The sequence below is a fragment of the Ceratotherium simum genome, chromosome 10, assembly GCF_057802395.1.
Source record: "Ceratotherium simum simum isolate JZ-2026a chromosome 10, ASM5780239v1, whole genome shotgun sequence".
In the NCBI taxonomy this organism is placed as follows: Eukaryota; Metazoa; Chordata; class Mammalia; order Perissodactyla; family Rhinocerotidae; genus Ceratotherium; species Ceratotherium simum.
In genome coordinates, this window is record NC_141909.1 from 55,195,357 (window position 1) to 55,217,546 (window position 22,190).

The 22,190-nt window shown below is 40.3% G+C and overlaps 1 protein-coding gene across 5 annotated transcripts in view; it reads right to left on the reverse strand.

Annotated features, from left to right (window-relative positions):
• The window catches only part of ENOX1 (ecto-NOX disulfide-thiol exchanger 1), a 548,889-nt gene that overhangs the window by 89,905 nt on the left and 436,794 nt on the right, over positions 1-22,190 (reverse strand). For all 5 annotated transcript variants that reach the window (XM_014789964.2, XM_087436027.1, XM_087436028.1 and 2 more), the window contains 2 exons: positions 16,993-17,099; positions 12,965-13,082 (listed from right to left, as the gene is read on the reverse strand). In XM_014789964.2, the coding sequence (XP_014645450.2) occupies positions 12,965-13,082; positions 16,993-17,099 (225 nt within the window). The remainder of the gene's footprint in view (positions 1-12,964; positions 13,083-16,992; positions 17,100-22,190) is intronic.

Consider the following 22,190-nt stretch of genomic DNA (forward strand, 5'->3'; position numbering starts at 1 on the left):
AAATGGGAGGGAAACGTGGAAGGAAGCCTCCCCAAAACTTATTTTCAGAACTCTTGATCTCTCATCCATTCAGATGGCTCCAGTTCACATTCTTCAACTGGACACATCTTCTCATTACTTCTTTTCATCCCCAGAGCTTGAGTGCTACAGAATCCTGCTCCGACAAACCCAGCATTCATCTTCTCTGAGTCCTTGGGCAGGGAAAAGTGCACGTATTTTAAAAACTGTCTGGATGGCTAAATGATAGCAATTTTTCCCTAGGAGAGAGTTGTTCAGATATTAAAACTCGCTATATATTGAGCATGATAAGCTTTCTCACATTCCCACAAAAAGCAGTTTTTGCTCATTAAAATGATTTGCTTTTGGTTTCTGATGAGTATAATTTTTCAGGTGGCAATGTTTTATTCTTACTAGCAACTCCTTAAAAATCCTCTGCAAGTGCTGAAGCCCCAGTTAAGCCCTATTAATCAAACACTAAATGCTTTTAAACAGCTCTACCCCTTTTCTAACTGAGAAATAGAGCTGTTTGGGCAAGTTTATGAGGTGACCTTGATTGAATTAACGAGGTCAGGGATGGAACAGACTTCAAACTCATATTCAATGATTTTAAAGAAATGACTTCCCTCCAATTAAGCAGGAATTAGCATGAAATATTTTGTTTCTGAAAGGTTAAAAGAATTCCTCTGAGAAAGCAGCTCTCTTGCTACTGGCTCTTTATTGAACATGAGAGAGAAGGCGCTATAGATAGTTTTATATGAGCGCTTGTTAAAATGGTGTTGATGATCTGGCATCAATTATAATATTCTTTAGGAGCCTAAATGTTATATAGAAGGAGCAAAAAGTCCAAGTGAAGTTTTAATTGCTATTTCAGAACCCCAAAGACTCAACAACTTTCAATTACTAAAATAATTAAGATATATTTTCCATCTGCAATAATTTCAACCTGATTCTAGGGGAAAAAGTTGCAAATGTTACCTTAGTTATTTCTTTGTTGTTCTTCCTTTTAGCTCCACCTTTCACCTTGCCATAGTCGCCCATCTTTTAATGACCTGAAAGAACGTGCCATTTTTCCTACTCTAACGAGTAACATAGAGTCTCTGACATATAATTATGGAAGCAGGATTCCACAGACGAGTGAGGAGGGACTGGACACACGTGGTGGTTTGGGGACTATTGGGTGTCTCTGAGGAGCAGTAGACCTGAGAGGAACACCAGTCATGCTGTTCTGCATCCCACATTTCTGCTCCTTTCAACCTCAGCGAGTTGTGTAGACATGGATTATACACAGGGGGGAGGCAGAGGGGTATTAGAGAGAGAGAGAAGAAGGTTTAAAGCCACATGCCAGTTATAAGACTTGGGGCAAGTTAGTAAACCTCCATTAGACCTCAGGGTCCTCATCTGAAAAACATGGACAGTACTGTGAAGGTTAAATAGATAATACGCTTTCTTTTTTCAGGCTAAGCTGAAAAAACATCCTTCAACAGATTAAAAATTAGTTCTTCCTAGTTTTAATTTCCTATGCATTCATTTAACAAATTCTTGTCGCCTACTGTGTACAATGCAATGTGCTGGCCATTCAATGAGGAAAAGATCTTGAACTACACTTTAAGGAGCCTATGGGGTGGAAGGTCCTCCCACCTCAGCATGTCTGCACCCTATTTGGTTAAAACAAACAAACAAAGAACTAAACAAAACCTTCTCCAGGGATAAAATAGAGTTCAGATTAACAGATTTACACAACTTCTCAGATACTCTCAGCTCTCACAGTTCTGTATGTTGGAGTTTATCTGCTAGTTTTGGGTGTGGCGTCTGAGAGTACAGAGAACAGACACCCTATGGACCCATGATCCAATGCTATTCCAAGGAAAGGAGAACTCAGATGATATGCCACTAGGATTTTCAAAGTAGATAAACAATGCTTTCAGATCAAAGACTGAGTCTCAATTAGTCTTATAAGACTTTGTTTGCTAATTTTTCCCCTTAATCTGGCACTGCAAGACAAACGATATCATGGTCCCATACACGTTGTAAGAATTCACTGAATATTTGTGGTTTTAATTTTATCACTGCCTTGTATTATGACATTGCCTAAGACAATTCATGGAGGCAAAGAGCTAAGGATAGAGAAATGGATGGCTTTAGGATGCTCAGATTATATACACTATACCAGAAAAGTCTAGTATAGCAGATGGAGACACTTCTTAAACAACTGACTGGTAAATCACAAAAAGAAGAATGAAATCTCTTATCTTACCTCCAAAAGATTAGCCAAATATGTGTTGTCACTTAAGTTGTGCCTGAAAACTTGTAATTCAAAAAATACTCAATATAAACTTGCAGAATTTATTCATCATTCCAGCTAATTATTGTTGGGGCTAAAAAAACCACATTTTTTCTCATCAATTTAGAACATAGGGTGGGGAAGGAGAAGACATATTACTTCTAAGATCTCTTCCAGATCAAAACTTCCTTGAGTCTGTGCATCTCAATAAGACTGATATTACTGTAGATGCTCTCCTTCAGACTTTTATTTTTAAGATTTATTGAGAGATACATCTCATAAAGAAAAGCCTCAGGAACAAGGAAGCATGAAGAGCACTTCAATAAGTCTTGAAATTAGATGGGAGTCAATAAACTGTGATCTTCAGGTAGGCTCTCCCAGGCCCCGGGGATGCAGAGGAAGCATGGGATGAGATAGGAAATCAAAGGGCTAATATTGTAGCTCGGATCATTCCAGATCAACCATCAAGTCTGTGCCTGTGTTTTGAGAAATAGCTTTATTTTCTCTTTACCTTCGTGGAGAGTTAGGGAATGGAAAACATGGGTTGTAACAGTGTGTGTGGTTTATCAAAGGAAATGCATGACATGGCATTGCTCCTTCCCAATGTACTTCACCTCTTCAAAGCATTTCTTCTTCTTGCCTAAAGCCATAGAGCAGATTGTTTTTGAGGAAATAAATATCACTCAGCTAGAAAAGGGATTGAGCCAATTTCCTGAATATTTTTAAAAGCTGGCATTTCTGTTGGAATGGGCTTAAAAACAGTTTGCTGGATGCACTGTCTGTGTTGAAGCCAATCTCTTTCTAGTTAGTAGAAAATACAAAAAACAATGGGGACACTAAGCATAAGCCCCAGTCAGCTTTGTCTGGATTAACATTTTAAGGTAATAAATGTCTCCAGTCTAGGTTTGACTCCAAATGGCATCATGGTGCCATGAACATAGCAAGCATTCAAAATCCTTAGTTGACTTTATTTGGTTACTGACTCTTACGATGCTACTTAAGGCATTTGAGGAATATTCTGGAGCTTTTTTCTCCCACAAAATTCAGTGGTACAATGAAAAGTCATTAGCCTGGAAAGAAGGAAATTAGTATTGAGTTCTAGACTTTTCACTTATTATCTTGGGCAAATAACATAACTTCTCAATACGGGACTGCATATTCCTGTTTGTGAAAAAAGGAGGAGGTTGTACAGATGATTTCTAAAGGTCTCTTCTGCATGTGAAGAGACTCATCATTGCCAATCTCCCTGTGGGTAAGAACTCAACGTGTCTGCCTGGTTTAGAACTTGGATTATTTCTTGGATCTTTAATAGTTATGCAAATATGATCAGCCCTTGGAATAGGAAATTGTAATATGATGTAGTCTGGGAAGGTAAGCATTTCATAGCAAATTAAATGCGGAAATTCCCTAATTTAAAGCAAAAGAAGGAAATTCAATAAACTTCCATCATCTGATACTAGTTACCGTTTGTTACTACTTTTGACTCTCCTGAATGATTGGAAATGGTCACGTCGTATTCTCCCATCAATATGAACCTTACCACAGATTCTCCTAAGTAATTTTAAAATTAACATTTATTGTAGTTTAATTATTAAAATAATACATGTACATAACGTGGAAATTTTTGAGATGCATAAAGAAGAAAACAAAAATCACCTGTAATCACACCATCTAGAAATAATCACTCTGAATATTTTGACCTATATCCTTACAGATGTTCCCCTAACATAAAAATTATGAACATAACACATACACAAACACACAAGTGGAATGATCTGTACATTGATTTGTAACTGCTTTTAACACTTAGCAATACACTGAGAATCTTCTCTCATGCCATTATACAGTTTTCTAAAACATGATGTTTTTCAAGGCTGCTTATGGATATATGATTAATTAACCAATAACCTAGTGTTAGATATTTACAGGTTTCTATAGTAATTCTGATCATTGAAAATTTAGGTAATTGCCTCAAATGGCAATGACCCATCATGCCCCAGGGGAAAGAAAGGCCTCTGGGAGTTACAGTGGGTTCATTAAAGAACCTGCAACACCCTGCCTGAAGCACTATAATTAATGGACTCTGTCATGCGACTTCGGCTCCAGACATGTTTCTCCTTACTTCTTTGCTAGTGATAGGGAGTCTAAAATAAAACTTCCCTTCTCTGGCCACTTCCCAGAAGCCTTCACACGTTGTGTCCTGGAATTGGGGAAGAGTTGAGTTGGTGAGCGCTTGGTCCCTCTCTGGTATCAAGGACATTCATCCAAGTAAAAGAGAAGGGTCTCTAAACCATTTAGATATGGGAGAGCTTACTATGATGATAATTTTTAAATTGCTATAAACTTCAATTTCCAGGGCTTCTAAGTATAAGTAACATATCCTGGCAGGTGGAATTTCTGAGAAAGGGAAGAAAGTAATTACTTCTTTCAATGACTTTTTTCATTAGTTATGTGGCACTAACTGTGCATGGCTAACTGGAATTCTACAGGATGTCCTCTTGTCCTCACTTTCTGTATTCATCAGTAGACCCAGCATCTTCAGGTCTTCAATTAACGAAGCTTATGGGCAGCAGTGTTAAGAGTCAAGGTATAATAACTTTATGTCCCCAACTGTGTTTTGATGAACAATGCAGTGTGAAAGCATAGGAGAATTAGGACAATGATGTTCATAAACAGTATATCACAGTGCTAAGAAGCTGGTAGCAGCATAAGTTTTAATATGGTCTGGTATTGATTCTTTTGGCCAATGTCCCACTTGAACAGTGTTATAGTCGCACTTTAAAATTTTAGATGGGGAAGCACAGAAGAAAATCAATAGATACTCTTTCCACTACCAACAGGCTACCTATCTATAGCTTCTCTGCTGCACTCACATTTAAGGAACATAAAAGATGCTTTGGGGAGGCCTGGTCCAGTTATCAGGCTTTTAATAACCTCAGGTATCCACTCTGACCACCTCGAAGATTATAGCTTCAACTCCTAAAGGTTCACGAGAAAGAGCCCATGATTCAGAAAGGATACACACTCATTTGCTCTATATTTTCTATTTCATTAACATATAAAAAAGGACACTTTAAAAAAAAAAACATTCGGGGCTGGCCCGGTGGTGCAAGCGGTTAAGTGCGCGCGCTCCGCTGCACCTGCCCAGGGTTCGCCGGTTTAGATACCGCTTGTCAAGCCATGCTGTGGCAGCGTCCCATATAAAGTGGAGGAAGATGGGCATGGATGTTAGCCCAGGGCCAGTCTTCCTCAGCAAAAAGAGGAAGATTGGCAGATGTTAGCTCAGGGCCGATCTTCCTCACACACACACACACAAAAACATTCACTTGTTACACAAGGAGACCTGTCTACAACAAAATCATGTAGAATTACTGTTTCTCAGCTTTAAAAAATACATAGAAAAATGCTCATATAGTTAAGCTGTGCAGGAGGAAAAAAAATTAGAAACCAAACAGTCTTTTGTAGTGTTCTAACACAGTTTTATTTTCTTCTTTCACTATTCTTAATCATTCGATTTTCCAAAATGACCAGGTATTATTTTTTATAAGAAAAACATTTTATTTTTAAAATGTTACATGCTGCTGGAGGGCAATGAGCTGATCTACTAAAAGTGTTTTCTATAAACATCAATAGAATCACAGATGAGTACTACAAAAATTACGTCAATGTTGAAAAGGATAATCCCTTTTCATAATCAGAAATTCCTACTATCATTTACAAACTAAAAGGAAAAATTAGGCTACTAAGGAATTCTTTCCTATGTTTAGGAAAGAAAAATAAACAAACTTACCCAGATTTTGTCATCTAAACTCCCTCGAAAATATTCTGATTTTTTCTAGAAGTTGCACAAAGCACGCTTAAATTCCAACAACACTGTGTTAATTTTGCTCAAATGCAAGCTGAAAACATATTTTAACATCCTGTCAAAATGAGATACTAAGAGTGTCTATAAAATGACACTAAAATAAATGTAAATTTAGATTGCTGTTACAAGTGGCTGCCTGGCTCTGGGAAGATGTTAGGTTGCTATAGTATTTTCCATAGCAACTTTGCATCTTATTACATAAATATTCCCTCAGTGTCCTTACAGCCTGCTAAGAAAACAGAATTAAATCTACCCTCCTATGTAACGATCCTGCACCAAATCTTATCAGAATGAAATGCCCAGAAAACATAATAAACTGTAATCTAGATAATGGTGTTCCTGGCAGTTGAGAGGCATCAGAGCACCGTGGCTCTGCCGTGCTGTGACCTCACGCTGCTCACTGGCCATTTGTCTACAATCTTCCCAGGTCAAGGTCTCTTGCAGTTCTCCCTTTCTGAACACTGGCTGTTAACTTCCTCACTTTTCTCCTCTGCCTGCCAACTGCCCGTCAGCTCTAGCCCTTCACAGGCTCCAGGGGCTCATGTCACTAGGCAAGAAGCCAGGGCTTAACATAGCCAGAGTCTGCTCTGCAAATGCAGCTGGAAGCATGTGCTGGGCTGTCATACAGGAAACCATTCAGAGAACCCACCTAGCTCCAGGCTAGTATGGACCAGGTGTGGACTGTTTGAGAACCTCAGCAAGGGCTCCACTGGGTTTTATGGAGGTGCAGCACAGTTGAGCAGTTAGAGTATCAGGGAAAATCCATGGTCTCCTAGACACAGTGTGGTTTCAGCAGCACGAATCAATTTTACATGAAACACATGATTATGGAAAATTTGTGCATATATAAGAGAGATGTCAGGAATATGGCATTGTCGGGTGCTACATAAAAATGAAATTTTAAGGGGGCTAAGCTGAAAGCCAGTTTAGGCTCCAAATGTGAATTTACTAAACAGACACACACACTCTGGGTGGGCAGAAGGAGGGCATGCATTACAAAGGAATCCTACGCTACAGGATCAATTTAATAGCTGCTGTCTCTTGCATTTAAAAGGTACAGCAATTTACAAAAAGAAATGATTTCTATACTTTTCAGAAACATGTCTATTATGAAAAGGAAACTGTAACTGTACATGAAAGCAGAGAACTGAAAAATCTACCCCAAATAAACATTTATTTGAATTTCTTTGGCAAGATTGGCAAGATATTTTTAAAAAGGAACAGAGAAAAGGCCTTGGTTCCTTATAAATGAAGCTCTATTTCAAGAGTATAGGAATGAAGCAGGCTACTCAGCCCACCTCGGACGATCTATTACATCATCGTCAAGCCATATTAGTTTTAGTCAATCACGTTTCTTTGTTTGGCATTTGGGTTCCCAGAAGACATTCTATTGTGGTTGAAAATACAATGCAAGTCTTGAAGCCTGTGGTTGCTGATGGACGTACCCCACTGCTCTGCTTCTCCTTCAGGTCATTACATGTGAAAACAGAAGTCTACACACAGCTTATCCTTCCATGCTTCCTCTCACCACTGCTGCTCCTGCCTTTGGGGTCTGTTGGTGCAGGGAGCTCAGCTCCTGGCATGTGGCCTCAGACTGCACCATCTCACTTTCCACGTCTGAATGCTCTTGTCCCTCTGCTGAGCTCTGAGCAACTGCACAGTAAGTCTGCTTAGACCACATTCAATGTTTCCTAAAAGGAAGTTTCTACCAGCTTCGAGTGATGCGGCCCCCTTCAGTTGGCCCCCTGTTGTTGGTCGGCTGCGGGACCCTGGTCTGGCACTCAACAGCCCCTTCCTTCTGTGCCCAGGCTGGTGCTGGGGGCAGCGCTGAGCCTCTTCTTAGGCTTGTGCCTGACTGGAACCTCCTTGTCTTTCAAAAGCACTCTCATGCAGGAAATACACAAAATCAGAAAAACAAAGGCAATCCTGGTGTTCAAAGAGATCAAGCAGATAGCCAGAGAGAGCCTTCTTATAAGTTTATTCTAACCTAAAGCTTCCAGCTACATATAAAACTACTCAGACAGAATAGTGCTAATTCCAGCTGAACTTAATTATGAGTCCCTAATTTGACCCAGTTGGCTAAAACATTTGGAAAATCCTTGTTTGATTTATTGAAATAAAAAAAAAATCTGTACCTATGCTTTGGTGAGTTTCCATGGCAAATTCATAACCCAGAACATACTCTTCATAATTAAAAGAGTGTTTGCTCCTATAAAGGGCTCAGAGTTTAAATGAGGTATCATTAAAATCCAAGAACATTCGTTTGTGCACTGTGGAATGGTTTAGGGTTGCCTATTAAGAAAGAGATGTTTTAGTTTTACCCCTCCAAAATGTGTTCACTGTACAATGTACACTCACTAAATATTGGATGAGGTACATACACTGGATAGTGATGTTTATTTTGGTAACTGAATTTAAATTAACGGCTTTAGAACATATTTGGTATTAGGCACTGTATTTTTATTAATTTAAAATGTTTATTTCTTCTCTTCAAAAAAGTGTCTCATGCCCTTGAGGGCAGGGTAGACTGTGTCTAACCCTCTCCATATCCCCTGGGTCCACAGTGCCTTGAACACAAAAAGGTCCTTGACAAATGTTTGTGGATAATTAGAACGATGCTGAGTTTCAACTCCCTGGGCCATAGCCTGTTCAGCATGTGGCACTGAATTTTGTATGTATAAAAGTTCTGAACATTTTGGGGAAATGAATCATCTTTGTTTAAACATGCTTCTTAATGCTTGCCATTTAAATTTAATTAGAGCAAATGTTCTTAGGGTTACCATCTTCCTATTAACTTATGGGACAATGGTATCAAAACAGAAAGACGAGAAGAAGGGGAATATGCAACTGAAGTCAGCAAACTTGTATTGAGCACTTACTTGGTCAAAGGCCCAGGGCCAGATGCTGGAGGATGACTAAGATAAGAAGCAGTTACCAGTTACTGAGTACTTCTGTGCTCAACGCAGTAAGTACAGTCTAAGTACAGTGGGGAGGGCTTTACATGCATTGACTCATTTAACTCTCACAATGCTGACACTAATCAAGTTCTGCCATGCGGGGCCTTATGATCTAGGACAGACTTCCTCTTTTCCTTGCTTTCTTCCTGGGCACTCCTGCCCCACCTCCACTACCAACCTGGAGGCAGGGAGGAAGGGGAAGAGGGTGAGGAAGGGAGAAGGAGACGGGGAGGGGGAGGGGGAGACGGAGGAGCAAGAATAGATCTGGCTTTTCAAGTTTGGCTTGATTCCAGTAGGAGGCAGACTGTGCAACAATAAATTTGAATTTTTATCAAAAAATTATCTTCACAGGATTTGGAGCAGGATGCCAATCTTCTTGAATGAATGCTTCGATACGTCTGTCTTGATTTTCAAATGTATTAACAAAACTCATTTTCATTTTTATCAGCATTTTAGTTTTGCTCCAGCAAACTCCTCTTCCCTTTTTTAAGAGTCAACTGATGAGGAACAGTGAGCTGCCTGCCTAGAATTATGTTGTAGTTACAGCAGTCCTGGGGAATGCTAGCCAGACACACTGTAAATTATTATATGTGATAAAAAGCAAAAGTACAATGAAATTTTCTTCATAACTAGAAAAGCAGAGATATATTGGAAAACTTTGATTTTCTTAAAAAAAAAAAAATCAAACCCAGGTTATCATACAAGTCCTCACATAATAAATTGTGCCTCTTCTGGAAACCAAGCAAAGTCAGTTCTCTCCATTTCCCCCTCAGAAATAAACCTGTGCATGTTACTGTTTGTTCTAGGAGGGAGATGAGAGCAAAGCCAACACCGGTGGACCAAACTCAAGCATCTTGTGGGAGGTGCGGCCTCACCACAGTCCTGGCACAGGCCGGAGATTCCTCCCTGGAAATTCCAAGAATTCTTGAGTCAGCTACTGCTCAGGAGGTCTGAGGCAATATCTCACTGTTTTAGCAGAAAAGAAAAGGGCAAGAGATTCTTTGAAAGATAGAGAACTTTACTTCTGTTGCAGCATTTGGCAATTCCCCAGTCAGTGAATTAGAGCGCTATATTTTAAGATGCCTGCTCATAGGTGACTGACGATGCAAATCTGCACCTAAAACGAGTGACATGTCACCTAACGAGAAACCACTGAAAGATGTGTTTCCCTCAGGCTAAACGGCCTGATCCCTCCTTCAAGCAGCAGTTCCCACGGATCCCTCTGAGGCTAGGTCGAAAGACTAGATGGGAATTCTTGCTGTCAGACTGTGTCCCCGAATATGCACGGCTGAAAGAGAAACGCCTGCCTGACTTTTGGCAGGATCTTCAGGGCCCAGTGGAATAAAAAAGGTTAGTTGCCTTCCCTTCCCTCTAATCAGTCCTGAGCTTTCCTCATAAACCACACGCTTCCTTGTCTGGCTCATCTCATTTTGAAAAGCATGAAAAAGACTCTGAACTCCTTGGGGCCTGGCATTGGAACTCCAGTTCTTTCGTCTCTTCCCTCAGCACTCGCTATAGAACATGCGCTGTGTTGTGTTCATTAATTCTGCTGACCAAGTAACAAGCCTGGCGGAAGTTTCTAAAAGTTCAGGTCCTCCTTCAGGCTCTCATCAGATGCTTGGGGAAAAACCAAGAGAGGTGTGGGAAGAGGGCTCTTAGTCAAACTTCCAGAGAGGACCTTGTGGTCCCCGCCGAAGGGAGAGGTCCTTGGCATCTCTGTGCATTCTTCTGCAGCAGAGACAAGGCACTGATCCTGCAGGTACAAGCTAGCTGCCATATCTGTAAAGTCTCCTCTGTGATCCTACTGTTCTAAGTCATTATTATTCTTGTCCTATCCCAAGTACACTATGAAATTATACACATTTCTTACTTGGGAAATCGACAGGTTGTTTAAAAAGAAACATCACTCCCAAAATAAAAAAAAGCCACAGATTCAAACCAGAATTTGTGATAGACTCAATTGTTTTCTTCTACACCTACCTTATAAGGATGTTAAGATCCAAGTTTCATATAAACTTGCCCCTCATCTAGAAACTTCAAAAATGATGAAAGCTTTTTTGAGGACAAAAATTTTTATTTATTTATTGGAAAATCTCATTGAATTTAAGAAAATCACACTAAAACTTGCTCTTTTCTTTTGATCTATGAAGGTTTGCAGAATAGAAATGCTGGAAGGAAGGAGTTTCCTCAAGTAATCAAATCCAAACCCAATAATCAAGCAGTCCTGAGAAATCGATATCAGCTTAATAAGAGACATACGCTGACACATAAAATGCTAGCTTCGTTTTTCAGACAAAGGATATATGGCTTCAACAAACAGTGGCATGGTGCCTTCTTTTATGCTAGGCTTCTAAAAGATTTAAATGAATGGAATTTGAGGATGAAAGAGAAATTTTCTAAGGCAGTGGTTCTCAAACTTTAGCATGCATCAGAATTCCCTGGAGGGCGCAAATCACAGATTGCTGGATGTCACCCCCCTCCTCCACCTCCCCTAGAGTTTCTGATTCAGTAGGTGTTGAGTAGGGTCCAAGAATTTACAGTTCTAATAAGTTCCTAGGTGATGCTGATGTTGCTGGACTGGGGATCACACTTTTAAGAACCACTGCTCTAAGGAAATTAAAATCCCTTCTGTATATGCCTGGACACAGGTGTTTTTTCTATGATCATCATTTATGCCTCTGGCATTCTCTTCTAAAGTCCTGGAGAAACAGAGCATTCTGACCACTTTGCAATCTTGATGACCTGATGATTTTGGAATCTTGATTTTGGCTTCTAATAATGAATTAGCAAAGATCCTCTGTTCCTGGTCACCTGAATCTTTCTGTTTTTTTTTGTTTTTTTTTTTTTAAGATTTTATTTATTTATTTTTTCCCCCCAAAGCCACAGTAGATAGTTGTATGTCATAGCTGCACACCCTTCTAGTTGCTGTATGTGGGACTCGGCCTCAGGATGGACGGAGAAGTGGTGCCTGGGTGCACGCCCGGGATCTGAACCCGGGCCACCAGCATCGGAGCGCGAGCACTTAACCACCAAGCCACGGGGCCGGCCCGAATCTTTCTGTTAAAAAGCCTGAGACAGGTTGAGTGTTTTATTCACTGGTACATATGAGGAGACAGATCAAATCTATGCCAATCCTCTAATTTTCTTTTTTGACAGTGGTGGCAATTGTGGTTCTTCCCAGGCCCTTAGACAACTCTCTTCCCCTAGGACAAGCAGTCTCCCTTGGTGTCTCCTAGGTTTGAGTGAGCATTTCCATTGCCTGCTTTTACAACACCAAGGGATTTACATGTAATTTCAGGAGAGACTTTTAAATCTGCATCTCAGATTAGGGAGAGCACAGAAAGCAAGGTTCTCTCTATGCTTCTCTCCTTTTTACAACTCAAAGGGTGATGCCCCTTTCCTAGTATCAAATGGGGCCACCTCTCTGGTTATAGGTTAGGTAAAGTTTATTGGAAGTCTAATTCTCCAGCACATTGACTCAGAAGCTTAAAAGCTTCTTTAGGGATTAAACAATTCCCATGTAAGAAGTACACTGACTGAAACCAAATTTTGTCTGTATTTCAGCACCAGCAGTGGCTGCCATACTCTGGAAAAGGATTTTTATGGGAACAGGCAAATATCTCTGAAAAAAGTATAATGGCCCCAGACCTACATACAGAGAAACAACTGGAGCAATTTAAATCACTACATTCCTAAGAAGGAGTTTCAAGTTCTATTAATAAAAGGCAGAGTCACTCAAAGATGAAAGTTTAGTATAACTCACATAAGAGGGAGTTATGTGGCCATTTCCCGATACGTATGCCCCATCGAAGATTAGGAAGATCGTTATATCTCTTGGGTATGTGGCAGTTATAGCATTACCTGATTCATCGACTCTCATTTTTTTAGTAGGGCTGTCACAATTCTCATCATCTGACATTTCCATTTCTTCTTCTCGGCGGATGCCCATGAGCTGCTCACTCTGAGCGTTCCGGAGCTCCTGAAAGTAGAGGATACATAAACATCAGAGTCACAGACACACATCAACATACCTCTTCCCAACGGTCTTTTGGTGTATTACGACTGACATATGAACACTTAGAATCTGATGTTTTTATCTCTCAGACATTGCCCTACCTACCAGGATGAAGTTCTGAGGGGTATGTGGGAGTGGAAAGACCGAGGGATTTGGTACCAGACTTGGGATAAATCCCTGCTCACCAATGACTAGTCAAGGGCTCTTTAGCAAATTATTTAATTTCTTGAGTCTCAATTTCCTCATTTGTAAAAAAAAAAAGGGGATTATAGCATCCACCTAGTAGGTCTGCTGTGAGGATTACAGAGAAATACCTATTCCCACGACTGACACGTAAGAGGGACTCATAACTAACGATCAGAAACAAGAGCAATGAAATTTTTAAAAGGCCTGATCTACCACTCACCCACCGTGTAACTTCAGGAAAGTTTTGTCATTCTCTTAGCCTCAATTTACTCACTGGAATATTGTGATAATAATAGTTTTGACGATAAAATAAGTTAATGCATGTAAGATACATAGCATCATGCTTGGTTTGCTAAGTTGATAATGTTGACCCCTAGTATTCTTCATGCAAAATAGTGTCCCTGCATGTGTGTATGTGCCTGTGTGTGGTCACACACACACACACACCATTCAGATATCCAAATGGTAAAATTCAAAGATGTTGGAAGACAAAATAAAAGCAGATGCCTTCTTTTTTGGTGTTGCATATTATTAGTAGGGTTTATTGTTTTTGTTGTGATGGCTATTTTAGCATTGCTTTAAGATCCTAGAATCATATCTTACTTTCTCCACTTACTAGAGCAATGAGTGAAGTCAAGGCATTTAATTTCTTTGACCTTTTGTCTACTCACACATAAATGGGGAACAGTAGTAATACAAGGCTGCTGAATGCAAGAGTGTATGAGAAAAATCATTGTAAAAAGTTACACAGTAAATTTTTTACTACCGTGCCTAGAAATCGAGATACTGTAATTGTTTATGTTAAATAATTATATTATTTTATATCAAGCTGTATATTTTATATTTGTGAATCCTTATCCATTCTGTTCTCTTACACGTACTATCCTCAAAAAAACAAAAACAAAAACAAAAAAATAATGGAGAAAGAGCTGCATTATTCTTTTTTTCTCCCATTTAAATTGAAGTCTCTAAAGTCACATACTTAAAATAATTCACTTTATAATAAATAAACCTATGAGTAACAATAAAACTACATTACAACACGTAATATATTAATGGCATGACTTTAAATATAGTTCTAGTGCCCACTAGATGGATGTGCATATATTATTCTGGGTTATAGGTTCTCTCAATTCTCTTCTTTCCTAGCTCACAGATTTTAACTGTAGCATGATGGAATGGATATTATTTATTATTGCTAACAGTATTTGCACAGTCAACTCTGAACCCTGGGAATCACTATTGCAGAGGCCAGGGAAAGGGGGAGGCAGAGGGGCAAGGTCCCTGGGACAGGGACACCCATCACAGGGAGTCCTGAGAGGCCATGGGACGACAGGCAAGGCCTCCTTAGTTGACCGTGCCACCTAGTAGAAAGAGGTGTCAATTCCGCCTTAAATAAGGACACTGGGTCTTGGAGGCAGACGTCACACATGATTAGCAGGGAAGTTTTTAGGTTGTGGACAGCTAATTTTTCTACTGACAAAGAGCCCAATTCCCAAAGAGATGGCTTGAAAATACTTGAAACAAGGAAAAGTCAAGTAGAAAGAATAAATGAGGCTCAAAGAGCCTGTTGTTTAGTCCCCACAATTAATGACATACTGTAGCTGTTCTTGTGGGGAAAGGTGTTGGAAAGGAAGAAACTGGAGGGGAAAAAAAAAGCTGAGGGTGTTTCCACAGGGTGCTTCTGGTTCAGCAGTAAATCACCAGTACACTCTAATAAATCTGTAAAGGTGTTGCAGATAATTAACAGATGCTGTACATGGGAACGCAGAAAAAAAATCAAACCAATTATCAAGCTTATATGCAACTGAGAAATCATCCACAATGTTAAATTACCAACTGGTATTTAATCAATTAAGCGACATGGAGGAAAGAAAATCAAAGGTAATTTAGAATTCTATTTCCTAGTTTATTAAAAGAGGTGGTGGGAGTGGAAGGGAGGGACAAAGACCCTTTACAGGAGCCCCTTTCAGGACTGCATCCATTTCTACCTCCCTGTATGTACACAGCAAAGCAAGCAGGCTTTCTTGCAACAAAGCTGAAAGCCTTGGCATGTCTTGCTCAGCAACAGAAAGGACAGCCCCAGCAGGGGGAGGCAGGCTGGGGGAAGGGGATCAGACATGGTAGGAAGCATGATGGAGATCAATAACTGATACTCACTGACACTCACATACTAATGCCAGCCTTTTTATGCCAAGGTCTATTCAGCATCATGCCACTTGCCTTTCTCAACATTTCCTTTTAATCATGTTCGGTTTTTATGTGAAGGAAAAAAATATATAAACAATTCATAGACAGATCATCCCCAAATCTGAATTATAGTTTATGGCTTCCACTTTGTGTTTTCATAACTCTCAATTTGTATATTTCATCACAAATGAGGACTCTTTCCTTCTGAAAATCAGCCTTGAGTTGGGTCTCAATTCAGTGTCTGGGAGAGAGCATCAAGTAAGTACCTTTTGTTTTTCTGGCCTCTGAAAAATTAAAGAGCAATCCTACCTCCTCCTCTCGCATAATCCTGAACAGAGGAACAGAAGTGCAACAGTCACCAACCACCTTCTTAGGCATTTGTGAACAAAATAAAATATGTCCTTCTTAACAATAAATTGCACTAGCATTTTAAGTGTCACATTATTGTGAAGTCATTCAGTATTCACCATAATAACAGTGATAATAAAGAATTCATTTGGTATTCATGTGGATGTTACATCTAGGGCCATTGGTATTCAACTGTAATTTAGCTTTAGTTAATGGGCACTTAAAATGCTACCCAGATGATTGATATCACAGCATTTTGTGGTTCCTCAAACTCCACATAAAACACTTATTTCACAAGTGTGAGCCAAAATCATTAAATAAATAAACCTTACCTTCTATAAGTTTGGGATTTTGAAAGGGGAATATCATTTAGAGAACTTTAATATTAACATGCTAGAGATGGAGAGGCATCCAAATGAAAACATTCTCTCATTAAAAAAAGAAGAAGCAAACGAAGACAGTATACTTACTTTTAAATTACAGGTTCAAAGCGTACACTACACTGTGGGTTAAAAATAACAGCTGGACAACCAACGACTAATGACACATTCTGGTCCTAGGTGGCAAGGAAGGTCAAGTTCTGGACTCTTTCCTTGGGGTAGATACTCACACTTCACACATGCACTGATGCAGAAGGGTGGACTTGGCTAGCCCGGACATTTACTCCCCTGAGGAAATGTGCTCTGGGGAGAGGTCTGATATAAGCCACTGGCTAGCACAGGGGACTAAGACACTGCTTATGATGAGAAGACATGGATGAAAGGCATACTTGCCATTTCTAGCCCAGAGAGCATCTGCACGTTGTGGAACACTGGAAAAAAACTCATATTTATTTAAAAGCTAGTTTTCTATTTTACATTACACTTTTCTTCAAAATAGTTAGGCAAAGCACCTTGGTTTATTTCTGAGCCCCTGACTGTGAATGGGAGAGATTCTTTTCCTCCTTTGCAGGGGAGAAAAGCACTCCCTCCTTTAAGCAGTAAGTCAGGCGCTCTTCTGGATAAGGAACTGGATTTGGAGCTTACAATGAGACAGGACAATGGCAGGACGACTGCCCACTGTAACGAAAACCGTAACAGCTGCAGCCACACTATGCTTTGCCAATCCAGCTGTGTGATGGTGGTTAAAAAGTAATAATAAAATCACCAACCTCAGAATGCTTTCGCCAAATGTCTATGTTCTTGCGCTGAGCTTTCGAGAAATGGTCCCAAGCTTTTTGTCTGGTAGAAGCGTTGAAAACGGCCACAATCTGCTCAACTTTGGTGAACAAGGAAGTCAAACAAGACAAGTAATTTATGTTGTGATCACTATAGGGAAGCAAAGCAAAGACACTAGGAGTCTATGGATGATGTCACAGTGGAAATAACATCATCAATATCCATCCAATTTGTGCCTTTTTGTACTTACATTTTAGCAAGGTTGGGGATGTCTCCCTTCAAGTCTGTCTCCATAACTTTAGGTTAAAACAAATTCTACATATGACTAGGAAATGTCCATGGGCATCTGCTTCCAAGGCATTCTTCAGCTCTTGTTTAAAAATGTGACTTAGTATATCTATATACCTAGGTCTATAGATATATAGGCACTGGTGTGGGCATACAGATATAGATATATAGATAATATAACGCCTGGGCTGGGGGCTTACAGATGAAGCCAGGGTGCAGTGGCTGAATGAAGAAGAGCCAAATGTATATCTTTTTCTCTTTTGGTCTCTATCTCAAAGACTCAACTGGAGCCTTCTGGAGACATTACCATGTACAAGTTCCAAGTTGGGGCATAAGTGGTTGTGTTATATGGCCCCTCAATCTCAAGGGACATTTTTATTCCTTGGCTCCTTTTTCTCCCACCGTTGCATTCACTGCAGCCAGCCCTCCAGCCCTCTGGCAGAGAACAAGAGCCATCGCCTCCACTTCAAGACAGACCAAGGCTCACCCAACCAGCAGCACTGGCATGCAGATCTTATTTCAACACCATGTGGCGCCCTCCATAGTTCATCACAACCACATACCATTCTCTGTTACTCCATTTTCCCTTTCATAAGCCTCCCCTTCCTCTGGATTCCAAACCCCTTAAAGTTCTAACTGTATCACTTTGACTTCATTTAGTACTTCTGTGGCTTCCAGGCACAGTGCTATTGGAATGATAAATGTTGAGCGGTTGTGAACAAAGCTATACAGAGAAAGGATGGGCTCTTAGGAGTGGATGTTAGGGGTGGGGCCAACCAACTGCAGATTCCATCTTGCTTAAACAGTTATTGATCCAGTAAGCATGGGATTAAGGAAATTATAGCACTGAATTAACCATATGATTAAACCTGAACTTCTAAATATTTAGTTAGGAAGACATAGTTAAAATTAAGTGATTCCCAAGGCTCTATTATAAAAAAGGACATCAAAGCTCTTCCAAATATTCCAAGTGTCCAAAGAATGTCAAAGAGTAATAGAATAATCCCCACAGAAGAACAACACCTGGTGCCAAAATTTTAAAAATTAGCACACAAAATAAACAAGTGTACGACGGAGCAGAGCAAGAAAGCAGATTCCGTTCACTTACGACATTGCAATACCTTATAATGCTAATAAGCAACTACTTCCCAATCTATGGATAATTTTCACAGGGGCTTTTATGTTTACTGTTTTCCATCCCGAGAGAATCCCAACTCCAAATCTCCTTACCTGTCAAACTTTATCATCATGTCACATGATGAATTTGTTGCACTCAATTTTAACAGGAGGATTTGCCATCAGCTTAGCTCACACTCTTCTTGAGTGCACGCAGCTTCCCTCCTGCCCTCACTTGGAGGAAGTAACATGGCCAGACTAGTCACGTCGAGCTACTCTAAGAACTGACTTGCACCTGACCACCAAGCCCCGGGCTCTGCTCCGCTGCTCTGCAGCAGGGCTGGTGTAGGAGAACTGGTTCAGCCCCACTGCCTGGGCTTTCTGTTGTTTTGTCTGCACACAGGCTGGGATCACTGGGGACTTCAAGCTGCCTTCTGCACGGGCAACACGGAGCAGGCAGCCCAAAATGCAGTGGTGGAATCCACTGTCAGATGAGATTATCTGGCAGGGGCAGCGATCATGGGATTGTTAAAGAGTAACGGGCCCCATTGCTTTTAATAGTAGGGCCCTTTGATTGGCATCATTTAGAAGAGTGAGAACTGTGGTGTCCTGACAACAGGCCTGAGGGGAAAGGACAGTAAGTGCTGCGGCTAAGTACTTGGGTGGTGATAGTCAAAATTCTGCCATCAGGGAAGGCTGTTAATAAAGGGGTTATACTAAAGAGAAAATTATGTGTTCATATACGTGTGTGTGGAATGGAGGGAAGCTAAGAGAGACCAGTAATGCACATGGAAGAGTACAGAAGAGAAAGAACTGAGAAGAAAGACCCAATGGCTGAATACTGCACAGGCTCAAGGATAAAGATAGATCCCCTAATATCTTCTCAAACCATGTACTATTGCAGATATTCCTCTCTGAGGGTAAGTGCCTCAGGTATTTAGAATATGCTATGACCATATCCCAGGGCATAAATTCAATTCATTCATTCAGCAAACATCTGAGATCCTACTAGTTACCAGGCACTTGACTGATTACTAGAAATAAATATAAATACATGACATAGTCCTTGCCCTTGCCAGGTCTTAAATGATAACTCCATGCTTCTTCAGCAGAGAAGGTAGGGGAGCCCATTCAAAGAGCTGGCATGGAGTTGTGAAAGGACTTTGTGTGAAAGTAGCTGGTGGGGATGGGGCTAATGCTGGGTAAGAGTGAATCAGGAAGGACTGTGTACGCTAAGCCAGATCGTGAACTTTATATCGTAGGCCAGAGAAGGGGTATCCAAGTAGGATTTGTTTGGGAGAAATGGTGAAGGCTTGAATTAAGGCAGAGCACTGGAGTGGAGGGAGGAGCAAGGAGTCATTTGACAGGGTGAGTTGATAGGACATAGGCGCTGACTTGCCACAAGGGAGGAGAGGAGGGAGACCAGGATGCCTGGAGCTTAAGAAGCACATCAGAGGCCAAGAGGACGAGTGCAGGTGGGGGTCTGAGCAAGAAGGTGAGGAATCTGCTTTTGGACATGCTGAACTTGAGATGCCTGAAGGTCATGCAGATGGAGGCTTTTTTATCTTGTTAAAAGATAAACTGAGGCATACAGAGTGGGGGTTCAGAGAGAAGTCAGTTCAGAGAGATATATCTTCCACTTTCTGGGCCATTCTCAATTTCATGTGATTGTATTCTTCACAATAGACTAATTAATTAAAATCAAAACTAACTGTGATTAATTTTATACTTCTTTTCTTAGAAGTTTTATACTTTCCCCCAATATATTAACAAATAAAAAAATCCCCAAAACAAAAACTGCATAACTCAGCTTAGGTTTAAAAAATATTCTCACAGTATTTCTATGGCTCAGTTTACTTTTCTCATTTCTGCACAGACTGCCCCTGAACCAGCCATTTGTCTTGCAAATGAAAGTTTTTGAGCACACAAAAGGACTCAGAAAGGGTGCTTGGATCAGCGTGAAGAATTCATCATCATTAGGGGAAAACCACCTCAAAGAGTATGCCCTAATGAATGCAATTCAAAGACAGCACATTTTTAAAATCATAAATCAGGATGACCACTAGTATTGATGGCACAGGTAAAGACCGTCCACTCTTCCTTGTCTCCAGCAAGGAACACCAAAGAGCAAGTCCATGAATTTGGCTGCCTCTCACTACTTCTCCGATATAATTCACACTACTTGTTTTATATACTATAAAACTACACGTAGTTACTAACTAAATGGGATCTTTAAAATTCTACTTAAAGGTTCAGAGAAGAGATAAACAGTAAACAAGATGACGTTGGCATTTGTTGAAAAAAGTAGCTTACCAAAGTTGTGCAGCAGGCAGAACAAATTCAGATCAAGCCCCGCCCAGTGCCTTCACCAGCCCTAGTGGTCTACAGAGTGGTGGCTTCAAGGCCCGACACGAGCCTCTATCAGTTAGTATACCTTAACATTTTGGAAGTATTATCAACGGAAAGAACTCTCCAGTTAGAAAATATAAATTTACCCTTCACATCTCGCAAATCTTTCCCCTCTAATTCTATGCTTTAAGTGTTTTGCCTAAATTAGGTTATTTGAGGATCATGAAAAAATTAAAAGAGATTGATTTTTCAAATATTCTTAAATGGCATAATAGAGTCCCCAGAATAGATACAGCAGGTATAAATGAACATAGGGAAGGATAAATAGAGCTTTGATAAAATTGCTAATCACTCTTTGCAGCTGCAGACCTCTTGTTAAGAGATAAACTGAGGCATATTAAAAATCTGAAGTTTATTTGAGCAAAAATTGATTTGAATTGGGCAGTGCCAAACCGGAAGTGGTTAAGAGCGCTCCACTGACAAGAGCTGAGGAGAGACTTTTATAGAGAAAAGGCGGAAGCAAAGCAAGGAAATGATTGATTGGCCAGAGCTAAAAGCCTAGTTGGCTGCTTGTGACTGGTTGTCCTTAGGTTTTGATTTCGTGACCTTGAGGCGTTTACAGGCTTTGATTTTGGTTTGCTTACATACGTCACCACGGCATTAGAGTCGCCTCGGCCTAATGGCCTCCTAGTTTAATTAGTTTAACACTCTAGTAGCGATTATTCATTATCTTATACGTGTATATTTGAGGACACACACACACATAACATACACACATATGTATATATTCTTCAGAATTTCAAAAACATCCAGAAGACTAAGTAATTTAACACCTTTTTTTTTTTTTTTGTACTTTCCTCCACCTCAAAATGTCTGGACATCTGCTGAGTTCAGAACATACTTCTTACTTGAGAAGGAACTTCATAAATTATCTTGGGAAGCACTTGTCTTCAGTCTTCTCAGGAAAGGAAAGCTCAGAACGGGACATCCATTTACCCAGAAACAGAGCGCATTTAAAGGAGCTCCCTGGGAAGGAGCAGGGCACCAAGCACAAAACCTCCGATGTCTGGGCTGCACAAGGCTCCTGAATTCTGAGCTCTGGGCAGAAAAGCATTGGAAGCAGAGAAAGAGAAGGGTTTCTCCTCCAAAGAACACAAGTGCAGCCCTTTCTCCTTCATGCCCTCCTGACTGCATCTTCCTCATAGTCCCTGCACATCCTGCCTCTTTTGTTCCAGCTAAACAGCTGTGAAAGAGCCTTAAATCCACTCAGTGTCCCCAAAATCTGGGGAAACTGATTGAGTTCTTACAAATAGTAGGCCTGCCTAAACAGAGTACCTCAAACAAATCTTCCAAGCTTAATTTTTGTTTTTAATGTTATCTGGGCTCATGTAGGGTGCCGAGGAAATTTTATTTTCCTTTAAGGGATAATATTTTTCCA